At 39.6% G+C, this 25,773-nt stretch overlaps 1 protein-coding gene across 36 annotated transcripts in view; it reads right to left on the reverse strand.

Moving 5' to 3' along the window:
* Nucleotides 1-25,773, reverse strand: part of TCF7L2 (transcription factor 7 like 2) — a 197,433-nt gene that overhangs the window by 38,734 nt on the left and 132,926 nt on the right. Inside the window, exon 1 of one of the 36 annotated variants that reach the window (XM_029080662.1) lies at nucleotides 2,476-2,613. The exons of the other annotated variants lie outside the window; for them this stretch is intronic. Coding sequence (XP_028936495.1) covers nucleotides 2,476-2,598 — 123 coding nt within the window. The 5' untranslated portion in view covers nucleotides 2,599-2,613. Of the gene's footprint in view, nucleotides 1-2,475; nucleotides 2,614-25,773 lie in introns of those variants that run through there. 36 annotated transcript variants of the gene reach the window in all.

Here is a 25,773-nt window from a genome sequence, read left to right on the forward strand (position 1 = left end):
CTTTGACCGTGTTAACTGATGAGCGTTAACCTAATCGGTTGAGGTAAACATCCAGAGTGTAGAATATTTGGGCACTGGAGGGAGGAGGACACACCTCTCATTACCCAAATGATGTCCACAAATCTTTGCTCTGCACACTCATTGCACATTAAAAAAAAAAAATCATGTTTACCGCATTCAAAAATCCTTGGAAAACACCGCCAATGTTAATTTTAAAATAAGCAGCAGAAGACCCCCTCATTGTGAACTCATGTATTAGAATTCAAATGGGATGGGGAGGAAGTGAAGCGAGAACTCGAATATCTAAGTGATTATCTGATATGCCTGATTCCATCGCAACTCACTGCTATTGTAACAGTTACAGCATTAAACTGATTAAGACTCTCCCTTCCCTATCTCTCTAACATTGTGTAGGGTCCCTCTCCTTCCTTTTGACCTTACGGTGGTACGGATAGGATCGTTATCTAACCCTGAAAGGGAAGTTACCGTATTAAATGAAATGAATAAAACAAAAGATCATGTTCAGGAACACATACAGCTGAGACTTCTTTCTCCCCTTCAAAGAGCAAAATACCTTGCTGATCATGGAGGTGGGATGGTAACAGAGGAGTAAAGAGGGAAGGGGAACAGGATACCCAAAACCCGGGCTTCTGGAAGAAAGTTCAAGGCAGACTTGGGTGGGAAAAAAGAAAATTCCCCCATACACCTGATAAAAACATAATTCCCTCGTGTGGATACACTCAAAAGTGCCCAAATTATCATCGTATTTAGCAGGGCATACGAGTCAAGAAAAGAAAAAAAGAAGAATGGAAAAAAAAGAAGCACTCTTAATTGGCAAAATGAGACATCCTTCTCAATGGTATTGGTGGACTGTCTAACAGAAGTTATATTTTACATACTGAAGTGATGCAGTCCTAATATCACTGCATATTCGTTCAATTAGAAAATAAATACAAACACAAGTATGTAATCTGGAGTACAGGTCAGGATTTCAACACATTCCACATATTGCAGAAGGAAAGAATCTCATTACACCAACCGCCCCCCCCGCCACCCCCCCGCTGACCCCCCCCCCCCCCCACTAACCCCAAGACTCAAGAGGGAGGTTTCTCCAAGAATACAAGGTTACAGGGTTCACTGCTTTGAGAAAATACTTGTGCAGTTTTGTGTTGGGTCAGAACAAGGATCGTAATGTCTATATCATTTGTGCCAAGATTTAACTGTTTCAAATAACTAAAGCAAAACTTCAGGAAGGAAAAAGGAACAATTCATTTAAGGAACAGAATATTTAACAAAATGACTGACTTCAATGTCAGGTCTAAAAATGAAAAAGCCTTTAAATAGAAGGTTCAGTTTTAGATGGGATAGTTATAGAAACCCTAACAGCCTGTTTGCAGTATCACATATAATTAGGGACAGTGTACACGATTGAAAACCACATCTGTCATTCCACCTCACTTGGAAAAAACACCTATTTTTTTAGGCACCTTTTACTACAACCATAAATAAAATTTTAAAAAAACCTGTCTCTCCTTGGGTTAAAAAAAACAGAATTATACTATCCATGCTTCTTTAAAAGTTGTATATTTCACTTCAGTCCTTAGGTTTGAAAGATGTTTTCCTTATAAGATTAGTTGATCATTTGTAACCTGCAGCATAGAAGTGATGTGAAAAATCTGCCTATTCAAAAACACAACTACACCATTTGGGGAGAATAATGGAATTTATCCTAAATCCAAGAACGGACTGGCCAAAAACAAAAAATCAAAAACAAAAACAATTTCCATTCATGAACATCTCAGTGAACTGTCACTGGTCTTTTATTTAGGTTTCACAAACAAAATAAACATTTAAAAAATTTCCAATGTACAAAACGAAGGCACCTGAAGAAACTCTAAATTACTCTAAGCCTGGATCCAAATTTGGAGATTAACATAAAACATAAAAAGAGAAAAAAAATGCTACATGAATATGCACTCTGCACCGACACCCACACAAACTCAGCCATGGTAAAAGGCATGGCTTCTTGATTAAAAGTATTCAGTGCTTTGTAAGAAGAACATGGGGCAGGGACTCCTTTACTCACTTCACCCACCTTGGAGGGGATGAGGGGAAATCATTTCCTTTCAAGAACGCTCAAACAGAAATCATCCCCGTCATTTCTGGATTCTGGCTCAGCTTTACATGAAGACAGAGAGGTGTTTTATATTGTTCCGAAACTATTATGGCATTAAAGATTGTGATCGAAGAGTCAAGCTTTCTCCCCTACATACTCTTCTCCCCCCTTCCCTCCCCCCTCTTCAACCCCGTGCTCCCCCATAATTTAATTAGCATCAGGTCACTGCTTGAGATGACCGGTTTATGCTCGGGGCTTCTTTTCACCCTTCCGCCCAAATTTTCTAGAAGGAGGGTCACGTCAGAAGTCCGGTGGTCAAGACTGAAAAGCATGCGCACACCACACAAAGTGCTACTCACCCAGCAATTCAAATTAAGTTGCCAACAGCCAAAGTGCTGGAATAGAGAGAACCCAGGGGCTAGTGTCCCTCCTTTACCACTGAAATCTTCCATTCCCACCAAAACTGTATCTCTTGGGTACATAACAGCTTTGTCTTCCTTTGTCTTAACTCTATAAACTTCCTCTAATCCGTCTTGATGCTGATTGTATTTTTTTTTAATTCTCCTTAACGGCTTTGCTTCCCTCTACTTCCTACCACTTGCCCTCCCCCCCACCCCTTTCACTTAAAGTACTGAACAGACTGTCTTAAAAGATCAAGATGTCTCCAGTTTTTTTGGCCTGGTGCATTCTGAGTACTCAAAACCCACCGTCATGTTGGCTAAGAGAAGTGAGTGTTTCATATTTTAAAAAGCCGCCTCGGTTTGCTAGTAGTACAAAAATACGGGGGGGAAGAATCCCTTCTCTGGTTCCTAATCTTTACCACTTTGGAATCCTTTGAGGTGGGGAGCGGCCACCTCAAGTCTGCCTGGTTGGGGAACCTTCTCCAAGTTCCTCTCCCTTCCAAGTCAGTTACCTTGAGAAACAACGATAACGCTATCACAGCTCAGGTTGGGCAGGCACCACTGAGTGGAGCGAGAAATAACCACTGGCCCAAAAGGAGCCGGATCACCCAAGTTGAGCAAGCAGTCACTTTTTCTGCACAATTGTCAGATCCCTCAAAATGCATTTCTTAGGGAGAGAGCTGCCCAAAAAGCATTTTTTTTCCCGTCCCCACATCACGGCTCTGCCAATAGAGCTGATGTAGTCCCCGAACACCCACCGCTACATTTTCCTGTCCTGCCCGGGGTGAAGACTGCACTTTAAAGTTTTTGTTTTAAAAACTGACCTCACTGCAAAATATAACACCGGAAGAGCTTTTAGTATGGCCAGAGTTCCAGGAGCCAAAATGCTTGCTCACTTTTCAACAGCTATTGTATTTTGCAAGCTTAGCCAGAAAAGGAGTGAGGGGGCCCAGAGGCACACATACCATCACTGAAGCAAACCAACGCGACATTTTTCCTGTGCTTCAATATATGGTCCCAGGATGGGTTTGCCTCAAACGTGCAGCATTTAAAGTATCTCTGAAATTTCTTTTCTAAATCTGAGTTGGTTGAGTTGGAGTGCAGCTGAACTACCCCCTTCACCTCCCTTCTCACAAGAGAGTGGAGAGACAGGAAGTTGGAAAATAGTCAAATTTCAAAATAGCTCCTTCCCACCTCAGCCCTCATAAAAAGCTATTTGGTCATTCTCCAAAAAAGTACGCTTTTCTAGCCCAGGTAAGTTACGGAGGCATCACAAGTATCTCTTGCTTAGAGAAGGTCATTTCCAAAGATTCCTTTACATGAAGTTACCCTGACCCGGCAAATTCTGCACAGCGATTGTTGCTTGGCTTTATCTGGATTCTCCAGGATCGTTTTCATGACGTAAATTTTTAAGCCATCGGTTTGCATTCGGGACAAGTTAATAACCTTCCCCCAAAACAAGCTCACACCCAATTCAAGCTGGGAAAGGCTTAAGGATGATAATACGCAAGAGGGAGTTCTTACTTTTCATTTCTTCCTACCTCTTCCCCTCCTGCACTTATCTGGCCTTCGCGTGTAAGTGTCAGCCAGCAATCTTTAAGGCCCTTAATACCAAAACAAAACCCTCCGATTTCCCTTTACATGGCAATAACAAAGGCAACGAGACTCCGGTTTGACAAGTAAAAAGCCCCAACAACACGGCAGCTAATTGCCTTCCCTCCCTCTATTCATGGAGACCACCACACTCCAGCAGCTGCCTTTGTCACACATGCAATTTCTTAAGTAAACTGCAAGTTCTCTCGCCAATGATGGACGGTTCCCAATCAGTTAGACACAATAACTTATAAAGTGCTGCAAACCGGATGGGCAGCTTGGACTAGGAATCTATTTTGTGGTTTTCTAAAAAGACAGAAGAAAATGGAAAAGTCAAGATGAGCCAAAACATTCAAGACTTCCTCTCAAATACATACAGATTTTTTTTTTCCAAACTTATTCCTCAGAAGAAACTGCTTCTACTTACTAGCTTTTCACTCTGGTTCGGAATATGCCATCACAGGCTCCTCAAAATTGTTAGGGGCGTGTATACATTAACGAAAAGAAAGTACCAAAGTGTTCAACTGTTGTCCATGCAAGAAAACACTATGGCAGCAAAAACTCTCCCAAGAAAGACACTCTCCCCTCTTAGCATGAAATTGCAATCACATAGAGGGGAAAGGTGAGGGTGGGGGCAAGGATAGTGTCGTTTTGGGAGGGGAAAGAGGAAAAGACAAGAAAACTCAACTCAATTTGCATCACGCATTCCTGGATTCAGAACATCCCCTCTACCTTCCTCCCCAACTCCCCCCCTAAAAGTTTGTACGCATCCGAGACAAGGGAGGATGTTGCGATGGTATATTTTAAAGACAGAAAATGCTCCTCGTCACTAAAATCGTTGGGAGTGGGGGTGGGAAGGGTAGAAGAGTCCTGCCACTTTACCTTTGAGAGAGAAAAGGCTAATATAACACATTTATTTCTGAATGAAAACGACAAAACATGTTTCCAAACTGACCGCGGCTCAGGTTTCATCTCTCTCTTGAAAAAGATCTCTGACAGAAACCTTCCCAGTCAGAAGTCCATCAATCTCTGAAGTTACTGCAAACTGTTAGCAGACATTCGGAAGATTACAGCAACTGGCATGCAATGGAAATGGCAAAACACAGAGCTAGGTAGAAACGCACATCAGCCAACACACAGGATTGCTATTGTCTCCTGAGCCGTCGGGAAACTAGCAGAGTTATAGCTTACCATTTATAACGGTTTTAATCGGTCTCCTTCACGCTGCCTGGTTTCAAGCATGCTGCCGTTTGGTATATTAACGTACCTACATGATGTGCAATAACACTGCTGTTGGCGGATCCGCTGGAGGGCAGCACCCTACTTAAACCATTCACAACCGAGCTGCACCGAACAGATAAACACACACTGGAACCAGACACACAACACCACCTCTTCAGAAAAGATGCTCAAGTACAGTTCCATTCATGGAATTATCTCGCTTGATAGGGAAGAACACAATAACGTGCATCTCCCCCTCCCCGATTCAATAACGATCCACCGAAAAAGAAAAAGGGGAAAAAAAAAAAAGAGGCTCTCACTTTTTTCAACCCCGTTTTCAATCAAAAGAACAAAGGCTGATATTTTATTTGCCGACTTGGCAAATATAAAGGCAATTTCAATACTCCACAGAAGTTCACCTAAGTTGTTGAAAGTAGTGCTTTGCGGTTCTCTGGTGAAATTAAGCTTTAATAGCTATTTGATGCCATTCAGAGAAGGAGGAAAGGAAAAAAATCTATTTAAATTTGAATAAAGTTAGAGGATCGTGCAGCTCTAAGTTTTTGCCCACCAAAACTACCCTCAAGATTTCTTGACAAGATCCAGAGCTTATCTTGCTGAATTGATTTTTCTTAAAAAAAAAAAAACCATTAAAACCTCAATATAAAAAAAAGTCATCACCATTTACTGTAAAAAAAAAAAAAATCATGGCTAAGTCAAAAACCACAGAAACTTGCGGAAGTGTTCCTTTAAAGCAAATGGTCCTAACACATATTAAACCACCGCTGCGCGTCTTCTAAGCATAGTAGGAAAAAATGACTATTGATCTTCAAATAGCGATAATTGAAAAGATCAAAAAGATTAAACAAAATCAAGAATGTGCTGACTTACCATGCTATGCTTTTTTGTTGCAACTTTGTAGAAATTTCACTCAAAGAAACTGCATCAGAGGTGTCAAATTTTTTAGCGGACTGTGATCGTATTATTTCCGCAGCCCTGCCTTCCAATGCTTCAGAACTTTTTTCCCTTTCTCTTTTTTGTTTGTGGTACCTAGCTTTTTGCTATAGACTTTAAAAGCCTTCAGCTCAGCAAACCAGCACAAATTATCTTGCCACCTTGCGCAGCTCTGATGCTTTGGCCGCTAACTTTGGAAGGCCCTTTACTACTGCATCAAAATTAGCATTGTCAAAGCAGTTAATGAATATTAATATTGTATTTGTCATTGGAGCCGGCCCGTTGCTGAACTCCGAGTCATCCATCAGGGACAAGATTAAGAACACAATTATTTCTGACTGACAGGGACCAAATCTGCTAGAATTTTTTTTTTTAAACAATTCGGGGGGAAAAAAACCCACAATATCATCATCTTAAGGTGTCTCCCAAGAGAATGGGAACCAGATTAATACGCTTTTAATGAAGTAGAGATCATTATGTATGAAGAAAAAAAAGATGTACTATTCAAGCTATTTAGTTATGGTGGCGGTTAGAAATTTAAAAAAAAAATGCAGACAGCATATCTTTTTCGACAGCTGTCCAGATTTTATTCATACTGTTCTAACAGAAAAGAAGAGTTTTCTGAAATCTTTTCCTTTTTTTAAAAAAGAACAGAGAAGGAGCGATTCGTCCCATCTGGGATAATTTTCCGTGTCTTCACTTTTACTGTAGCGGCTCAGGAAAGACAGCACAGTAAATAATTCCTACACAAATTTGACAAGAAACACCTTCATCAGCTACAACTCTTCCCACCCTTATTCCCCAGATCCTGAGCACTGTCTCTCTTACTTTATTCAGAAAGAATCATTGCATTTACAGAAATTCTTAAATTCCCTTTAACAGTGACATCTTTCTGTAATAAGTACACAGGCAACAACACATTCACACACACACATATAAACACACACACACACACACACCCCTAAGAGGCAGGTGCCAAGTTGTCTAAGAAGAGAGAGTTGCCTCCACCTACTTGGGTTCAATTTTTCCCATTCAAATTGTAGCTAGGTCTAAACAGAAGTTCTTTGGAAAAATCTACACTACCGAATATTAGGCTATGAGAAAAATGGGCAAGTGAGAGAAATTTACAAGAAAATAAAATACAGTACATTATTTTTCAAATAAGAAACACATTAAGCTCAAAAACTCACGGCTTACCTGGAGTAACCCACATATTTGAATTCACCCAGTTTCAACATAGTTTGTCACACATACATATATACCTGATCAGAGCCATTTCTTAGACCTTTTTGACATAGCTGCTTGCTTCCCTGACTTGTTTCATAAAAATTGTCCTCGAGATGATATTTTTCTCGCTTTTTCCCCTGCTTTTCTTATTTTAAATGTGGTAAAAGGGGGAGAACTAAAAGGGATAAAATGACAGATGTGATTGTTAAATCTATCCAATGAATCGCGGGGGTCTAGGTAAAGCTGCAATGGCCACTGCGCTAATCTACAACACCCACTGACCACCCCACTGGCCTCCTAATACCATTATCAACCCTTAGATGAACATTCTAAATTAGAGTTTTGTTCGAAAAGGGTGTGAATCTGACCTCTGGTGCCAGGGAACCGCCGCTGTACATACAGATGGCAAAGTTCTTATGAAAATAAAAAGCTTCTAGTCTACGCTTCTCATAATTTGCATGGTTTTGTTGAACTGGGTCTTCTCCCCCCACTGTCACTACCACTGGCAGCAATATCACAGACCCCCAAATCTTTATGCTGTCATGAGAACAAAAAAAAAACACCCAACTCTCTCTCTCACACACACACACACACACACACACACACACAGTTTCTCTCTCTCTCTCTCTCTCCACCTTCGTTTCCTTTCCGTTGCTCCGTCTTACCATAGCTTTTGGGATTTGTTATCCCCTGAACCGCTAGTTTCCTTTAAAATCCACAAAACTTTTGGAAGCAGAGTCCACAATCTTTCATCTTTTAATCACAAATGTGGAATGAAAAAAAAAATCAATCATTCATCAGAAGAGGTAAAACATAGTATGTGCCTGTGTGTAAGTGTGTGTTTTAATCAAGTCCAGATCTCCACCTTTTCCCTTTCCTTTATTGGCAAACACATCAAGTGGTGTTTTGAGAAGGGAAAAGAGTGCTGCTGAGTAGCTTTAGTGAGAACTTTTTCTTCATTTCTTTACTAGAGAACAAGAGATGCACTTAGAGGGGAAAACAGAATCCAAGTGCATTCCTGTAAACTGCATGATTTTTAAAAGGCTACTACTAAACCCACATTTTTTCATAATTACATTATGAAATTTACAAATGTATATGAGAACACCCATCTCCAAATTCCCCTCTTGGCTTTCCCTTGATTCATAAAGGGCTGAAATCTTACAAGCCCCACCTGAACCATTTTGTTTACATTTTAGAAAAAAATCCACAGAAGGCATTTTTGGGGTTTTGATTTTGATCTTTTACATAGAATATGTAACTTCTTATAAAATTATCTTCATTTATATAAGACCCAAGTTAAATGGACAGAGTTTTATATCCTACAAAAATTAAATGTATTATAAATATATAGATACGTGTATACATGACCGATGATAAATCAGCAGAAGCTGTTTCCCCATTAATTTAGTTAATTAAAATAAGAACTTCATAATCTCCCATCTTCACATTTAAGTTCCAAATTGTTATTTGATTGCTAGGGATAATCACAACATTACGGTGCAAGTTTTTAATAGGCTGCTATTTCTAACTGCCTCTCTCTCTCTCCCACTCTCCTCTGTCTCTCTCGGCTTCCCCAGCACGACTGCATCAGCACTAGTATCAAATTAACTCTCCGACTTTGAAACTTATTGATCTGCTATTAAGACACCAGTGAACTTGATGAAATGAGTGCTGTAGGTGCAGTCAAGACTTCAAAGTCTCGCACAGCCACATAAAACAAGCGCCTTTGATCCTAACTCCGATCTGCTGAGGGTTTAAAGCCCAGTTCTCCCTAAGCTGTCCTTCACACTCGTCATGTCTGATGTCTTACCAACTACCGACTTGATAATGTTAATAATGCAAATTTTAGCAAATGATTTTTACAATGGCAAAATTAATTATATGAATTTATGCTGCTCTTAATTTGGGTTTCCCGAACTATGGAAAAATAATTGCAGCAATTGCAGTTGCAAAAGAAACTGTCGCACAATGAGCTCTTAAAACTTGGTGCATCAAAAATTTCCACCTTTCACATTACGGGGTTGCTCTGACACCATAATTATTTATCATAAACCGTAAGACACCTAAAGCCACCACAGCAGAGTAGTAAGAATTTCAAGTTTTTTTGTTACAGCAGTATTATTTTTAGTTTACTGTATCTACATACCTGACATCTACCTACATAATTTTGTTGCTTTTGCTTTTTATTTATTCTGCAAACAACTGACACAATACTACCTTTTAGTGTCATTTTTATGTGGTTGTTTCTAGAATACATGCTTATTACTATTATTATTCTTTGATATGCTGGTTTTTAATATATGAGCTACATAAAGCAAGAAGAATCAAATCACTAAATTATTTGAAGAGCAGTATTAAATATAAATACTGGTTAAATATATCAATGATTTAAGTATATTCACTTATCAAGAGCATTCCTATTTTTGACCAGGTCATTACAATGCCTATTATAAACAGTATTTTTTTGTTTGTTTTCCAACAAGGGAGTTCAGAAAGCAAGTTGCAAATTTTCTTCACAATCCCTCCAAAGATTTTGGGTTCAGAAGTGACAGCATTTCACACATCCCACTATAGAAATTAGTGAAAACTCTATTTTCCTGAAAATAAGATATCTTATTACCAAACGATAACATCACGATTGAGATACAGTTGGAAATTTCAGAACTCGAGTGAAGAATCAAAGTGTAAAAAAGGAATCTTTGGCCAGGCCTCTTTCTACTGACAGAAGAAAATATTTAATAGTCTTGGACTAAAAGTAGGCAATATTGGCAGATGCAAATGTGCTTCAATCCGCTTGTTCTCATCTGTACAGGGTTGCTTTATTGTCACTCTCCTGGTTAATTCATCATTTTATAACACGAAGAGAATAAGGGCCCAGAAGTGTGTCATTTCTTTACATCGGTCCATTTATAAGACTCAAATATGGCAGGGCTGACAAAAAAGGAAAGTTTAAAAGGAACATGATTTTAATTGAAGCCTTCATCCCCATATATTCTTTTTGATAACCCAATCAATGTGTTTTCCCAATCCTGCTTTAATAATAAAATTTAGATAGTAACATCTTTTGTGCTTGTGGTTTTTTTTTTTGGAATGTTGATACTCACTTAACCTACTTGCAATTCTAAAGAAGTCAACACTTGATTGTGACAACGTTCAAAAGAATTTCCTCTGCCACTAGCACAGTAAAAAACTTTCACCAATTAGTGCGGGAAAAAAGGAGGGAAAAGCCACAGTGCTGGTGCTCAAAGAACCAGGCCTTGCGGCAAATCTGTCATGTAGAGAGGATTGATCAACAGGATGGCAATTTCTAATGGCATGTTGTCATGAAAAGTCAGCCACAGGGAGTCACCTGCTTTACTCCTCATAGACAGCTAGGAAAAGGAAGGTAGCAAGAAGGGGCGGGGGAGGTGGAGATGGGGAGAGGGGACCGTTGGTTGGGTAAAGGTTTCCGTGCCTACCTTGGCCAGTTTCCTTTGCTAACAGTTTTGGTAAAGGCGTCCTTCATTTGAAATATGTCAAGTCTCCCATTGTCTTACCCTACCTCTAAGATTATAATAGTTTGAAGCCTTGATGTCCTTTACCTCTTACCTTTTTTTTTTGAAAGAGGGGATTTGGTATTTATTTCCCCTTTCCTCTCCCACCTCTCCAACCAAATACTTCTCAGATCAGAAGACACATCTATTATATCTCTAAATCAACAAAGATTACCCCAATTTATGTATGGCATATCAAAGATTCTGAAGGAGCAAAGAGAAAATTGTGCAATCAGGTTTTTTTCCAAATCATCTTTCCTTTCTCTTGGATTACTACTTTTTTATATATATATATACGTAACTACCGGTGGCTTTCCACTTCGTGAAGCTTTGCTAGGTTAAGAAGGGTTCTGAAAGTACGGGCTTTATATGTTCTAATCTAACCCACTAAAATTTAATCTGCCGGCAATATACTTCAGTGGGAAAGCATTGTCTGGGGCGGCGGGAGAATAGATTTTCTTATGCTTGATGCAATCTATTATACCCCTCAAAAATAGCAAACAATCTGTCTTAAATTCTTTTATGGGAAGGCACTAATGTCTTGGAACCCAGGTCTCTGATCAACATCATTCAAAAGGAAATAATTTTTTATAGTCTTTTTCTCTATACCAGACTACTTACAATTACCTTAAATAATATCGTAAAATTATTAAGGGATATGATGGTAAGGAACTCAAAATGCGAACACCCTTAGAGAGGAGTATATGAGAAATTCAAGATTCTAATATTGCACGCATCATAGGTTTCATCTGTCAGGAGGGAAGAGAAGTTTTGATTTACTTGTTCTACACAAAGGCGGAGGATATAATAGACCTTAGTTAAGGCCCATTTGTGTGAATGGGTACAAACCATCTCGTTGCTGATGAAGTTCCCAATAATTACACACACACACACACATGCACACACACACACACCCGTGCGCACACACACAGTGTCCCCTCTCCTATGAACAAAAGAAAAAAAGTCAAATAAAAGTTAAAGAATTTCTAAGTTGGTGAAACCCAGCCTCGGTTGGCATGCAAATCACGTACTGTAACCTTTTATCGGCGGAGCCTCTGGTCTCATCAGTCGATGAAATTCTCAGCCCGCGGCAACAGCTTAGCCGAGGGACACAGACCAATGAGAAAATATTCATTGTGTTAGCATTTCAAATGGCGAGAAAGGAAGAAGAAGCGCTAACTGATCACTGCCCGTGGAATTAATTGGATATTCCAAGAATAATGTCTCTCACTGAAGACCCTTGGAGGCCAAGCACTAGTAGAGACCACATTTTGTGCAGCGCCTTCAAAAAGAGACCGCTTGGGGGGAGTGGACATATTAGGGTTTTAGCGCATTTCCCTAAAGGCCAGAAAATAATCAGATGCACTGAACCACACTCAACTAATCCATTCCATAATTATACACACAAATCTAATAAACTTTGCCACATTGCTGGAAAATTAAGCTATTAAGGGAGAGTATTTGGCCCCTGAAAAATAAAACTTTTTTGACTCTTAAAGGGTAACTTTTCTGTGTGGGTGTGCTTTTAAAATTCCTAAAGAAATAAGACCAATTTTAGAGTTCTTTCCCAAGTTATTGCCTTCTGCTACAGTCAGAGCTCATGGTAGTGCCCCACAGCTTCTTTTCTTTATTCGAAGTGGGATTTACGTTTCAGCTTTATTGCACATAGTCCAAGCATATGCAATGACCCTGACCGATATTAGTTATATCTTTCCTTATGACACATCTTAATCTAACCTTTTTAAGACTCTTTTGCTTTCAAACTCAAAACAGCATGACAAATGAGTATTGTTGGTGGCAATGGGAGACTGAACTAAGACTTTGGCTTGGTCCAAAGCGGTAACCCTCTGGATAAACAGCTGCTGGTTCAACTAAATAAGCCCACAGACCAAAAGGTAGTGGGGCGGAGGTGGGGGAGGTGGGTGCCGGGGCTGGAGATGGGGGCGGGGGGCGGGGGGGAGAGCAGGGGGAAAGAGGGGACAACGAGATTAGGAACCTTCCCAAATGCTCCATCTTTCCTATCGACCACTGGCCTAGCGTGAGGTGTCAATTTTGACTCCAAAGAGAGCACACGAATTCGCAGCAGTGCCATTATGCGGTCTCTGCGCTCATTGTAAATTCTGTCAACGAAGTCAATCTTATTAACTTCCGCACTGGTTCACACATGACATTTTCTTCAATTTTCTTGCTGACATCAAAAACATCAATTAGCAGCCCGAAAATAGGAAGGAACGAATGACAGAGCCTGATAACGTCAACTATTTGAAGCCAAGGGTAAATCTATTCTCCAGTTCTGAATGCGTTCATTACAATTGCATTTTCAAAGAAGACCTCCAAATAGCAAAGAAAATTAAATTTATCATCTAGAAATGCCTAGAAATTGTTTTTTTAATCCTATGTCTATCTCTCAATCCCAGAGTGTAATACAAAGTAGCGCAATTGAGTTTTATGATAACATGCCACAACTTTAATAGAAAGTTTATAAAATATGCAGCCCCTGCCATACTTCCTATCACATAACTACAAGGGTTGAGAAAATATGCTCGTAGATTGTAGCATCGCCTTGTCTGTGCTATCGGTTCTCATAGGCTGGCGGAGAACGAACAGGCACATGTGCGCACGCACGCACACACACACACACACACACACACACACACAGAGTATCTATTGTAGAGAAAACAACTCAAGCTAGACAGGTCTGTCTTAACAAGATCATCCATTGAACAGCACCCAGCTCCACACGCATTTGGAAGAAGAAAAAAAAATCTTCCCGTTTGTATCATCTCACGCCCAACGCCGGATTAAATCCAACTTAATTTCCCATCACGGAACGGCGAAAAGAAAGATCTCCAGAAGTCCTCCTTCTGAATGACCTGGCAAAAGCACATATATTCATTCAGTTGCTTGACCTGCCCTCCCCTAATTATTACCCCGTTCACTCTTATTGACTTTTCCTCCAAAACCAAATAAATAATAAAAATGTGACAAGTTCGCCCTCTAACAGGGAAATGAAAGTGCTACAAGTAAATATCATAGCCCATTTGCTGAGCTCAACGCAGTGCATCTGGAAATGAAACAGTGAAACATGTCGAGCTAAAAACCAAGTTTTACAGTCTTTAAAAGAAAACCTAGATTTTTTTGGGGAGGGGGGTGGGAGGAGGGGTGGTCAGTGAGGAGGTGGAAGGAAGACTGATGTATCTGCTTTGTGAAACATCGTTTCATGCTTGTATTACATCTCCTAGGGAGTGAATAAAAGCAACTTTAGTGGCTAGCGGAGACACTCACTCGGACTTAATGCAAACAGAAAGAGCAGCTACAGCCTGATAAATAGATCACATTCCTTCAGCCCATTGATTTTTTGATCTTTTGACATTTTTTAGTTGTTTCCATTCCCTTCCTTGTCTTTGCTTCAATGTCACAAAAGACAAAAATGTCTAAACAATTGATGGCAGAGATATCTATTAGCTGTCAGCCTGCGGTTTTCCCGGCACTGACTAACAGATTTCCAAATAGATGCCGAGAACTGGTAAGATGACAAATTATACATGATTTTTAAATATGGGGAATCCTATTCTAATACCTTTTCTCATTTAGCCAACCAATATCTGCTGTAGGGGATAGAAAAAGATGTTCCATTGTTAACTGAGATTCAGTCATTTGTGTTCCGTGGAGACCCTTGCCAAGAAAGGAGAAGTGGAATACAATCCCTTAAAGTAATACCTTAGTGACAATTTCACTAAAGGATTTTGGTCTGCAGCACAAGACAAGCGGTATTCCTTTTTTGCCCCCCAAAAGACACATAAGTGGCCCTGCCACTGCAACAATACTAAAAAGTTACTATTTTACACTGATGACTTTGAAAGAGGAACTGATGAAAAGTTGGTGAATTATTTCCAAGGACAGCCACGGCGGCTTTCTTTAAATGGTTAGGATGCCGTTCGAGATTAAGAATCAGATTTGGGGACGGTTACTCTATTAAAAAAAAAAAAACAAAAAAAACTAAGCCACAATTTATCTAAACTATTCATAAAGGATCCTTTTTTAAAAAAATTCACCTAATACTGCCTAGAATTCAGTTCTGGTGAATAAACTGAATAAGCACAAACTAGAACATGAAACCAAAAAGACAAATGCCATATTAGTAATGTCCCTAAACCCCGAAGATATGTAGACACTGGATTCAAAATTCCAGACTTTGACTTATATCAAAAAAGATCAGCATTGATCAAAGCAAAATGGTTATTCTTTTCTTTTTATTTTTAAAGGATAAATGTAGGTTAAGTAACACTAAATGATTTAGCTCAAAATATGTTCAAAAAAATATTTTAGGAAAAATTATTCTGTTTTCAGAAATATAACTGTGTTTTGGAAAGTTCATGAACAAAACACATCAGATTATTTGAATTCAGTATCAATAGCTGTACTGACCACTTATTGCTTAGAAGATAAAATAGGTCTCATTTTAAATCTCTATCTAGAAATTGCCATATTTAAATGGAAAATAATTGTGTTTTTAACACTTAACTTTTACTTCATGTGGCTGTCCTAAAACATGTTTAATCTTTGCTAAACAGAAATAACTGGAACATATTTCTGGCTGACAAGTGAAGAAGCAGTAGAAAATAGAAATATTCAATTATAATGCTCTAATCAGGTGGCTATTGCCTACACCCTGAATGGCAAAGTAAATATAGGTAACATTAACTAGAAGGTCTTTTTCAAGTAAAAAGGTATTATTTTCTTCTCAGTGTCTAATATCACACAGGTGAAATTTCTAATCAAAATCTACATTATTTATCTAGCAAAACAGTGCTAGATTTTTGTTATTTCTAGTTCAAACATACACAAAAAAATGACCAGGAGAGAAAAAAACTGCTAAATACTTCCACCAGATTCCAATTTCGGTGTGAATATATATCTGTAAAGTCTGCAAGATTTTCCAGCTACGCTCTAGAATGGTAATTTCTTCTTAACTGTGCCATCATTTACCTTTTTCATTAAAAAGAGAAGAAAGCCACAGTGTATTTGAACGTTTTTGGAAATCAGCACTGAACCGTCTTAACTGCACTAAATCAGAATATCTTTGTGGACTTCGAAAGTTTACTAATTATAAAAAGTGATTCAGACAGACCGTTAAAGAAGAAAAAACGTTCTCTCGGACTTATCTGGCTCTCTCTGTCCCTAACACACACACACACACACACACACGCGCACGCGCAGGCCTAAACATGCTCGCGTGAACGAAAAACTGACCACAGGTTGTAGATGGGACGATCTGTGGTTGTGGTTTGTTAAACCACTCGCTGTCCTTGGAACTGAGGCCGCACACGGCTCCATTAGATACAGCTCCAGTGCTCTTGATCTATTATTTACAAAGAAAAACTCTTCACTGCTTAAGTGGTCCCTTCTACTTCAGCCTTCAATTTCAACTGCATCAAACAACTTGGTGAAGGCAAACAACAACAACAACCACCTCTGTTCATCGTAAAATTCCATGAGTTTAAAATCCTATTTGAACGACATTGAGAAAGTCTGGGATAAGGATTTCCATAGTAAACAGATGATGGTTTTTATTCAGAGAAGCTGAAGCGGCTAACAATAATTCTCTGATACAAACATTTCCAAGTTAACAATATTTCACTTGAAATTAAATAAGGAGAAATTGAGTAAAACGTTTACTCCCCATGAAGAGTGACATTAAAAATAGAAGAATCAGTTCTAAGTTGAAGTGCATTTCAGTCTAATTAGTAAATTTAAAACACACCTTTGTAATGAACTTTCAACCCTCTAATGCCAATTAGGAATCGTTTTAAATGTTAAAAATGATTCTTCTGATCATCTTTTGCTTGAGATGAAATATGATATTCAGTATTACTCAATGCTCCCTGAAAAATCAAATATTCCTAGCGTGCCCACATTTCACAAAATATCTGGTATGAGTTTTGCATTTCATAAATCAACTGCTAGTCTCCTTTCTTTAGAAGCAAAGCTAATTGCTCCAATTTAAAATCCTAATTCAGGCAACCTGATGACAATACCACATTAACATAACTGTGCTATTATTACTCAGCTCAATCAGTTTTCAAAAATCCAGTTTTACTTGACTCCCTGTTATTTTATGCTATTGAACTGGTAAGTCATTGCTGCACACAGACAAAAACGGACCTCCTTTAAAACTTCCTATCAATTGAAAATACGACAAATTTTAAAACCTTCCGTGTTACACTAAACAAATTTCCGCTTCCTTACAAACAGACCCCTTGCAATCAACCGCTATTCGAGAATCATTAAGTGGCTCTATGTACTTATGGGAGAGAATGAAACAACTGTTTTCACTCAAAAGACCTTAGAATAATATAACTACATGTGTGGAATCAAGACAATCTGGGCAGTTTAATTATATCAATGAGTCATTAACTCACATTGGTATTAACTCAATTTATCTTCATTTTGAGCTAGGTGGTCTGATGGATAGTTATCATTAGAACTGACAAAGCTCCATGCTGTGGAAATGCCCAGGACAATGGGATATTATGAATTACGCTACTAAGTCCTCCTAATGCTCGCGGGTTGAAGATGACTTCTTGTGTATCCATCACTGGGTATACATCAATGCCTTCGGTAAGGGATCTTACCAGTTATCATTAGATAGATTCATCGTTAAGAACAGCCAGGTCAGTGTTTCTGGTGAAGTTGCAAATTAGAACCAATTAGAGTAATCTTTTCCTACAAACCTATGTCAGTAAGGAGCTGTGGGGTTCAGACGCGATGCGGCTATTGGCTCTGAGAAATCCACTGTTAGGTATTTGGGGCTAAATATAAGCATCCATCTTCAAAAAGTTCCTTGAGAAAAATCAATAGAAAAAAAGCAAGTGATCCCTTCAACTGAACTCAAAACAATGGTCTTGAGACAATGCAGTAAACGAAGACGGCAGCCTCGCTGTTGCGGGTACAAAAAAACCAAAACAGTCAAATCACCCAGCCGGCATGAATGGTCACTTTGTATTTCAACTGGCTAGAAGTTTTAAATGATTCTAAACATAAATTGGAATCATTGGGGGTTGGAAGCGATTGCTCCTGAAATTTTTTTGTAGTTTTAAGAAATGAATGGGAGATGGGAGGTGAGACTTAACTGCTTTTTCATTGTGATGTGCCTTTTAGGTCCATATGTTCAACAAAACTAGGATCATCTAGGAAGAGTGGCTCTTTGGTAAATACTGATAGTGAAGCGTGGAGCTAAAGAAAACACTATTACAATGGCTACATGAAAGCCTCTCATGGCAAATATGAAAGCCACTCAAAGCCCACAAGCAATGTTCATCTATTTTGCCAGTAAGCACCACCCCAAGACAATTTGCCCTTTGTGTTTAGGCTGACAGAGAGACTATTTAGAGAGTTGCTTCTTAATTGACTCTGGACAGGCAATAAAGTAAATGGTTTTTACTAGCACCAGGTTGGTCACAAAGCGAGAAGTCAGTGATCCGATCAAATTAAAAGATCTTACACTAATAAGCTTATCTGGTTGTTTTGTACTTATTTGCTCAGTTCACAGTACTAGCTAAATTCTGTTCCGAAACATGCCACGCAACTCTCACTGAAGTCCAAGAAAGATGACCTTACGTATCTGCAGGCGGGTTCATGCTTCTGTGACTGTTTTGTACCCATAAAATGACACCAGAACGAGTCTGCCTTCTGGTCACTTCAAAACATTCAAGTACATAATGAGGGTATGCATAGTTATGCAGCTGCTACATCCTGGCATATCACGCAAAGGGCTTGGGAAGGATTTCTTAGGTCTGTTTCGGAGTTTAAAGTTAACATGACTGAATCTCTGGCAGAAAACCAACTAATTCACGATTAACAGATGGGAAGAAAGCATCCTCAAATCGCATGCAGAATTTCACCTGGGAGACTTCGAAATATGAATGACCATGGGAAAAGTCATCCAGGTCTGACAGATTATTCTTGCTATTCTACTTGGCTATAACACAAAATGTAAAAGAACCATCTTCCTGCACTCTAAACAACTTTTTGAAAAGATTCCTAACCATGCTGATTTGTTCCTAAGATGAAGTTCATTCCTCAAATAAATACCTCACCAGATACATAATTCTGCCCCAAATTTGCTACCATTTTCTCACATGCTATTTTTTTTCCTTTACCCCTTTGGCTTTTGGAAAACAATATGTGTACAGGTAATGTGTAACTCTGAAGAGGAAGTACGGAAAATTGATCTCCTGAAATCTGAAAGGTTTATTTTTTTTAAAAAAAAATCTTCATGGCTTCTGCACTTCTGCCCACAACGGGAGGATTCGATCCCTGTTCTCCCTCCCTCTTAGACTGTGAGCCCAGTGTGGGACAAGGACTGTATCCGACCTGCTGTATCCAGCGCTTAAGTACAGTGCTTGTCACATAGTAAGCATTTAACTATTACTATTATTATTATTATTAGGTCATATCTTTCTGCTACTTTTTTCAACTGCACACCAACTTGATCATGTACTGCCTTTTCTCCAATGGAACTTATCAACATTCTCAGGAGTTAGTAAGCAAAGAATATGTCTAGAATGTAAGTAAAATAAAATATCGTGATTCCATTGTGATTCCACAGTGACTGGCACTGTGACAGGCAGAAAGTTTGGGTCTGTTTTCCTCCCTAATGTGACTTTGGAAATGTTGTGCTGAGAGGTAGTAATTTTGGGAGGTTCATCATTCATTTGGGAGCTATTTAATGCATCACTTAGTACAGTGCTAAGCGCTTAGTACAGTGCTCTGCACATATTAAGCACTCAATAAATACTATTGAATGAATTGCTCTACCCAGGTAGTGACACTCTGCAAGAACCAGGCTTATTGATGTTATAATTCTACCCTCAATCAAAAATATACCTTTTATGTTATTTAGATTTACTATTCATTAACACTGGATAGTTAGCCTTTCAAGGTCAAGTACCACGCCTCTCCTTTCGGTTATAGAAAGAGCCAGAATCAGTTCATCTATAACACAAGTTTTTGGTTTGTATTTTGGTTAAGAATGTGATTGAAGATTTAGGGAGCATTCATCCAGTTCTGCAAGCTGTTTTGGATGCAGTGTGTTCCAGGGTCAGGAGTGATTTATCTGAACGTGTGTTCACTACATACAAAGGGCATCAGGCATGGTGAGTTTTCCTCAACTTGGAGTTTTGCAAGAACCCAACTCCTGAGCCCTAGGAGAATGAGGTATACTATAGTTGGGTTGCCTCACACTTATCATAATCCTCAAAAGGAAATAATTTATTTTCCATAACACACTCACAGTCCCCATGGCTAGGTCTGTATTTGATATCATACTAAGAGTTTAGCCATATTAATAACAATTTAGTCTTGCCTACAGCTCTATGAGGACTAAAATCTTTGGTCAATTTGAAGCATATACTTTCACCAATCTCAAAGTACTCCAATGCAACACAACTTCTTAGAGTCAAAGCAGGGATGGAGCGGGTGGAGGCAGAATGACAAACTAATTTTCCCACTTCTGGGGTTATTCAAGTTTAGTTAGGCCATAGGTGAAATCAATTTGGCCCCTTCCAGCCAGATTCTGTTGACTGTTCACAGACTAGATACATGGACAAGTGAGAAGGACCAGCCTGGAGTAGCCAGGATGTTATCAGCCATTGATGACTTGTACTAAAGTGGAAAAAAGGAGGAAATGGAGTTTATTGCTAATGTTTTTCCCAAAAGTCTCTAGCAATCAGTGAGTCTTACAGATTTAAAAAAAACCCCACTATGGATATGAAATATGAGTTTATTTTTTAATTACATAAATGGACACTTATAGAGTTACACCCCTACAGACTTCTTGGAAAATATTGAGATCAGAAAAGACATGTTTTAAGTAAAGTCACTAAGTCAACATTTGCATAAGCTAGACGTACACACATTTCTCCTTGGTTCAAAGAACAACCATTATAGCATAATATACCAATTTTATGTCCGTAGCAAGAATTTTTCTTTTAAAAAATGAAGTATGCATATTTTGCTTAGCCATCACAGAAAACTTCATTACATAAGAAATCCTCAGTACTACATGACAACAGGAAGCTACTTCAGTTTATGCTCACAGAGTTTCACATATTTTTAAAAATATGTCAATTTAAGCATTCACACAGTAACAGGGGGATAAAACTCCCAGTCTCCCACATATTCAGATTGTAAACTGCTGGGTGGGACAACAACTGTTTTCTATCTGATAATCTTATATTTGACCCAAAGTTAAACACCTAAAACATTTCATAGGAGTAAGTGCCTGCTAATTTAAGTCTTCAACTGTCCACACATGGGACTGTACTCCAGTGTTCAGCAGAGTGCTTGGTACATAATGAGCCATACCATCATCATGAGACTTTCTAGAATTCACTGAAGCATCCATCTGTTGATAATATTTTTACATTGGGGGCACAAAGATGATAATCGCTCCTTGAGAGCTTCATATTGCAATACTCAAAAAGGAGTCTCTCTCTCTACATCTAACTCCAGATAAACATTAAAAATGTCCAATTAATGTGAATTTTTTAAATTGTAAGATTCATTTGATTTCCTGCAAACACCTTATTCACCTCTCGATTCACTAGCCAATCCATCCATCTTCACCTACTGCTCTCTAGCTTTTTTATATAAGCATGATTTTTCCCCACATTGACCCCATCTCGAGTTAAAAGCAAAACTGCAAAACCTGAAGGCACACTTTAATAGCTAGAAATGGAATAAGAGGGACCCGCAGAAGACAGGTGGAAACTAGGTTGTAATATAGTTAGGACCCTCAAGAGCCAATCTGCTGCCCTTTATTTGGATATCCAATCACTAATATGCTATAATTAAAGCCAATAAAGTCCCCCTCTATATTGACAAACACCAGCCCCGTTAGAGCTGCACAGGGATCAAGAGAATTATATATGTAGATAAATATAAATATATATAAATATATATATATTTAAACTAAAGTTCAATTATCTGTAAGGGGGGGGTAAGGGGGGAATCCATCAGAGAAGAAAATACACAAACCCCTAAGGATTGTGGAATGCAAACTGCTCCCTGCAAAGTAACGACCAAAGAATAGCTGGGAGGGATGCTCTGTGCGAAAACTCACTGAGAGGAAACATCGGCCCAGATACTGAGGTTGAGCCTGGCCTATCACCTGAGCGGCACCAACCCCCTCTTGGGCACTGCCTCCAAACTACAAAATCCCCTTGGACTGTTGGCTTTTATTACTGTCCAGTGCAAATCCTGGAATAGGTTTGCAGTGGCTACACTGAAGCTTGCAGCCCTTGAGGTTTTTACCCACCCATAAGACTCAAAAACAATGGAATCCCTGTGCCAACAATGACTTCATTTTAAGCCCCTCCCTCCCACAATAGCGGCCTTCACATTACCCGGAGGAGCAACTGTGCCAACTCTAACTGTTCCCGAGTGCATAAGACACAAAAGGAGGTATATCCAGGTTCACTGAGCACTTTACATCCATTCATGGGAGAAGAAACAAAGAAGACTCCTCCCTCCACCCTAATTATCTCTCCTTAGGCAGATGCACCATTTGCAGTTATTCTAGTTCTTCCTCTCCATCTCTCTCTCTGTCTCTTAGAAAAAAAAAAACCTATTGTGTTGACATTTTTCCTTTTCTCCTTTGGGGAAGGGAATTTATTACTTAAAAAGGAGATCTTTTGTTTTTCCTAAAGCCTCGGAAAGGAAAAAAAAAGTAAAGAAAAACTTTGGACTATCAAGATGCATAAGACATACGCAAGTTAAAGATTCTAAGTGAATCAGTTTTCTTTCTGAGGCCAATGCAACATTTCTTTAGGGGGTGGATAACCCTTAAGAATCCATTCTGAAGGATGCCCATATGAATACCCATATGACATAGTAAGCGCTCAATAAATACTATTGAATTAATGAATATGAATCAAGGTATACCAATGTCAAAACACTAGATCACATCTCTTCAATACACTCCATTGCTACACCAAGTCAAAACAGTGCCTGCCAATCTTCATCTCCCCTCAATCATATTTATTGAGCGCATACTGTATGCAGAGCAGTGTACTAAATGTTTGGGAGAGTACAATATAACAGACATAGTGTGGGCTCAATCTTAATCCCCATTTTACAGATGAGGTAACTGAGGAACAGAGAAGGGAAGAGACTTGCCCGAGGTCACAAAACAGGCAAGTGATGGAGCCAGGATTAGAAGCCAGGTCCTGTAACTTCCAGACCAGATGAGACCAGAGGTACTGAGAGAAAGATCCTGCAAACTGTATTCCACTCCCTTTACTGCTGCTAATGGAAAGTAGTAAAATTGTAGTCTTCTCTATTGATGGAGAGACTGGTGCTATAGAACCGGTATCTGCAAGCACAAAGGAGGTAAATGCTAAATGCCTACTGCAACTGGGATAGAGGCCCATTGGTTATTAATAGAATGCCTATAATTTCTCAGCAGAGTTGTTAGCTCATCCCAAGTTGTGTAATATGTCCACTTGTTAGCTCCTGGCAGGCAGGGACCGTGTCTTCTTTATTGTATGTTCCCGATCACTACTGGAGTGCTCAGCATGCAGAAGGCACTCAGGAAATGCTGATGCTTGTGATAAACGGCAATGATAAGGTCCAGAAACACTTCCCTGCTAAAGTTTAGAGTGAGCCATGCCCTGCTTCTTTGCCAGAGTGGAAGGCTGTGAAGCCAAGAGTTCCACCCCCCAACCCCGTCCCTCCCCACCTCCAAGTACTCACTGTGTGCCAGACACTGAACTAACCATTGGGTTAGAGTCTTCTGGGGGGCTCTGAAGCCCTACATTTTCCCTTCCCGCCCTCCAGTGTCGGTCCGCTTACTATCCTAACAATAATAATTGTGGTATATGTTAAGCGTTGACTACATGCCAAGCACCGTGCTAGGCACTGGGGTAAATACGGGTTAATTAGGTTGGACACAGACCCTGTCCCACACTGGGCTCACAGTCTCAATAGGAGAGAGAGCAGGTATGGAGTCAATCCCCATTTTGCAGATGAGAAAATTGAGGCACAAAGAAGTGAAGTCATTTGACCAAGGTCTCACAGTAGGTAAGTGGCAGAGCCAGGATGAGAATTGAGGTCTTCTGACTCCCAGGCCTACGCTCTTTCCACAAAGCTATGCAGCTTCTCATGGTCCAGACACACCATTTAGCTGTGGTGGCCTTGTCGACAGCAGCGACTGAAGCGGTTTTCATCCCCTTCAAAGGCAATGGGCTCTGTCCTACCACCTGACCTTTAATAAGGCCCTGTCATACTCCTCCCAGAACGCATCCATCCTTCTTAAAGTTGGATATCGACTCACCTGAAGTTGCCCAGCTCAGAGCTTTCTGTGACTTGGGGCTCCATAAACGGTAACCATCTTCTGCTGACAATTTGGTTCTGGGTTTAAGCTTAGTTAACCAAAGGTTTTTATATAAGTTGTGAATAGTTTTGATTCTAGTGCCTGGGTTTTCATTCCATCTTATTTATTGAGTGCTTATTGTGTGCAGAGCACTGTACTAAGCGCTTGTAATTGACCAAACTACTGTACTGAAAAGTGACTTAGACACCAGTGAGAAGGGAGAAGAGGCCCCACCGAGCATGTGAACCGCAGTTTTATTTTTCAGACCACAAATTTTCGGTATTTCCCTCTTTTCTCCCGCGTGCTTGTCTGACTGGAAAATTCTCAAGGTGTAAAGGCTTATATTAATATTCCCATGCCCACAAAGAACAAATTTGCCTCTTAAAGGCATTGCATCAGTAGAGTTGGGGGAGAAAACACTTCTTTCTGGAGCAGTTGTGACTTCGGTGAGGATCTAAATGGGCTAATGAACCGGAAAGCCATCATAATGAAATTTCAAAAATTAAGGAAGCAATGAATTTATTACAATAGTTGGCAAAATGGGTCTCAGTCGACTGCTCCACGTGTCGTTACACACTTGTTCCCAATCTCATGTGTGAAAATCCTGGCTTTAAAAGTGTAACTCGGCTGTATTAATCTCATTTTCCATCAGAAACCTATGTTTAAGTAACAACTCATGATGCATTCCTGTGCAATTTAGTATCAAACTTGCTTGAACATGCATTGTGACCTAGTGGAAAGAACACAGGCCTGAGAGTCAGAGGACCTGGGTTCTAATCTTGGCTCCGCCACTTGTCTGCTGTGTGACCTAGGTCAAGTCACTTAACTTCTCTGTGCATCAGTTTCCTCATCTCTAAAACAGGGATTTAGACTGAGCCCCATGTGGGACAGGGACTGAGACAACCTGATTATCTTGTATCTACGCCTGGCACCAGGCTTTTGCCTCGTTAATAAATGGTATTGAATTTGGTACACACCAACAGAATTTAAAAAGAAGACTCTGCCCCACCAGGAGCTCACAGGAGTAAGGCACACACAGAATTTTGTATTTTTTTTACATTTAATAAGCATTTACTTTGTGCCTGGCACTGGACAATTAGATTAAACCCAGTCCCTCTCCTGCCAGGGGCTCACAGTCTGAGAGAGAAAGACAGTGACAGACAGAAAAAAGAACAGGTATTTTATCTCCAATTTAGAAATCAGAAAACGGAGGCACAGAGACTTTAAATGACCTGCTTGAGGTCATACAGCTGGGACTCTGACTCCTATACCCAGGCACTAACCACTAGGCCACGGTGCCTCCTGCGACGACAGAAGGTTCAATCAGGCGTAAATCAACTGAAAGGCAAATTG

This window comes from Ornithorhynchus anatinus, chromosome 16 (genome assembly GCF_004115215.2).
Source record: "Ornithorhynchus anatinus isolate Pmale09 chromosome 16, mOrnAna1.pri.v4, whole genome shotgun sequence".
Classification (NCBI taxonomy): domain Eukaryota; kingdom Metazoa; phylum Chordata; class Mammalia; order Monotremata; family Ornithorhynchidae; genus Ornithorhynchus; species Ornithorhynchus anatinus.